This window comes from Sardina pilchardus, chromosome 8 (genome assembly GCF_963854185.1).
Source record: "Sardina pilchardus chromosome 8, fSarPil1.1, whole genome shotgun sequence".
Taxonomy (NCBI): domain Eukaryota; kingdom Metazoa; phylum Chordata; class Actinopteri; order Clupeiformes; family Clupeidae; genus Sardina; species Sardina pilchardus.
Genome location: NC_085001.1, coordinates 9,219,961 through 9,221,131, shown reverse-complemented (window position 1 = coordinate 9,221,131; position 1,171 = coordinate 9,219,961). Strand labels below are relative to the sequence as shown.

Sequence of the window (1,171 nt, the reverse complement as noted above, 5' to 3'; positions counted from 1 at the left end):
GGTCGCCAATCCTTAGTCCCTCCCTTTCGGCAAAGGATCCAGGTTCCACCAAGGAAACATAGATTCCGACACCGTGTTCGGATCCTCCACGGATGCTGAACCCCAAACCCTCGTTACTTTTACTGCGTTTCAGCGTAACTTGGCGAATCTCGGAAGCCAATTCGGGCAGATACAGTCTCCCCATATTGGAGACGTTGGGAACTGTCCCATCCGCTGTGGTGCTGAAATTAGCCGGGGACGCTCGCAGAGTAGCTTGGCTGGGAATAGGCTGCTCGGGTGGATAGGGACAGTGCGCAGAAGGCACTCGGACGTGGGTAGTATTGCTCATTTCTTCCGAGCTTTCATGGTTGCCGGTGGCAGATAGCAAATCAGTTTTCAAGTATAGACCTTCGGAAGTGTACTGGTCAAACAACAGTTGGTCGGAACGTGGAATAACCATGCGTAACATTGGTAGCAGTTGCCGTTTGCTAGTTGTGTTTAGAATAACTTTTAGGGTCTGAACCAAGTCAAAAACGTTGCGTTTTGCATGGTACACGTTCAAACAGTGGATGAACTGTTCCCTTTCGTAATCGTTAAGAAGAATGTTGAGAGCGTTGTGCAGCTTTCTCACGTTTACCGACAGTGCTCGTCCACCCGAGCCCACCGAGTTCCCGGTAGACTTGAGAGACATGTGCTCCAGATCCGAGCTCATTGTACAGCTCAATCAGAACTCCATCGACGGTAAGTTAGATTCTGGGAGTCATTGTGACAAATTATCTTCCTAATTGTCAACAAAGTCATTTGTCTTGGGAAAATATTTCCAGCTTGTAGGATGAATAATTTCAAAATCCCATCGCAACATTACCATAGGCTACGTGATAAAGCCCTGTAAAATAAAACTGATCAACGTAAGATCAGTTTTGATAGAGTTCCAGAAAGTCTAAAACGCACATGGTCCACTTTGTTGAACAAAAATGCATAAACTTGTATCCTCCACGACATTACCAAGCGTTTAGCCTTCAATTAGCCTACTTCGATATCTCCCGTCGTTCAACTTTGCAAGTGCCGTGGGAACAGCTTGAAAGATGCTTGCCAAGCAGTGATTTCAAAGAGCGCTGAAAGATGATAAAGGCTTCATGAGCATGAAAAACATTCCGTTGTTGTTATAAAATGACATACATCCGAAATTACG

General features: G+C 45.7%; 1 protein-coding gene across 1 annotated transcript in view; it reads right to left on the bottom strand.

Annotated features, from left to right (window-relative positions):
- whrnb (whirlin b) overlaps window positions 1-691 on the bottom strand; it is a 58,452-nt gene extending 57,761 nt beyond the window's left edge. The window contains exons 1-3 of the mRNA XM_062543853.1: window positions 352-691; window positions 232-271; window positions 30-152 (exon numbers count right to left, since the gene is read on the bottom strand). Coding sequence (XP_062399837.1) covers window positions 30-152; window positions 232-271; window positions 352-691 — 503 coding nt within the window. The remainder of the gene's footprint in view (window positions 1-29; window positions 153-231; window positions 272-351) is intronic.
- Between the last annotated feature and the right edge of the window lie 480 nt (window positions 692-1,171).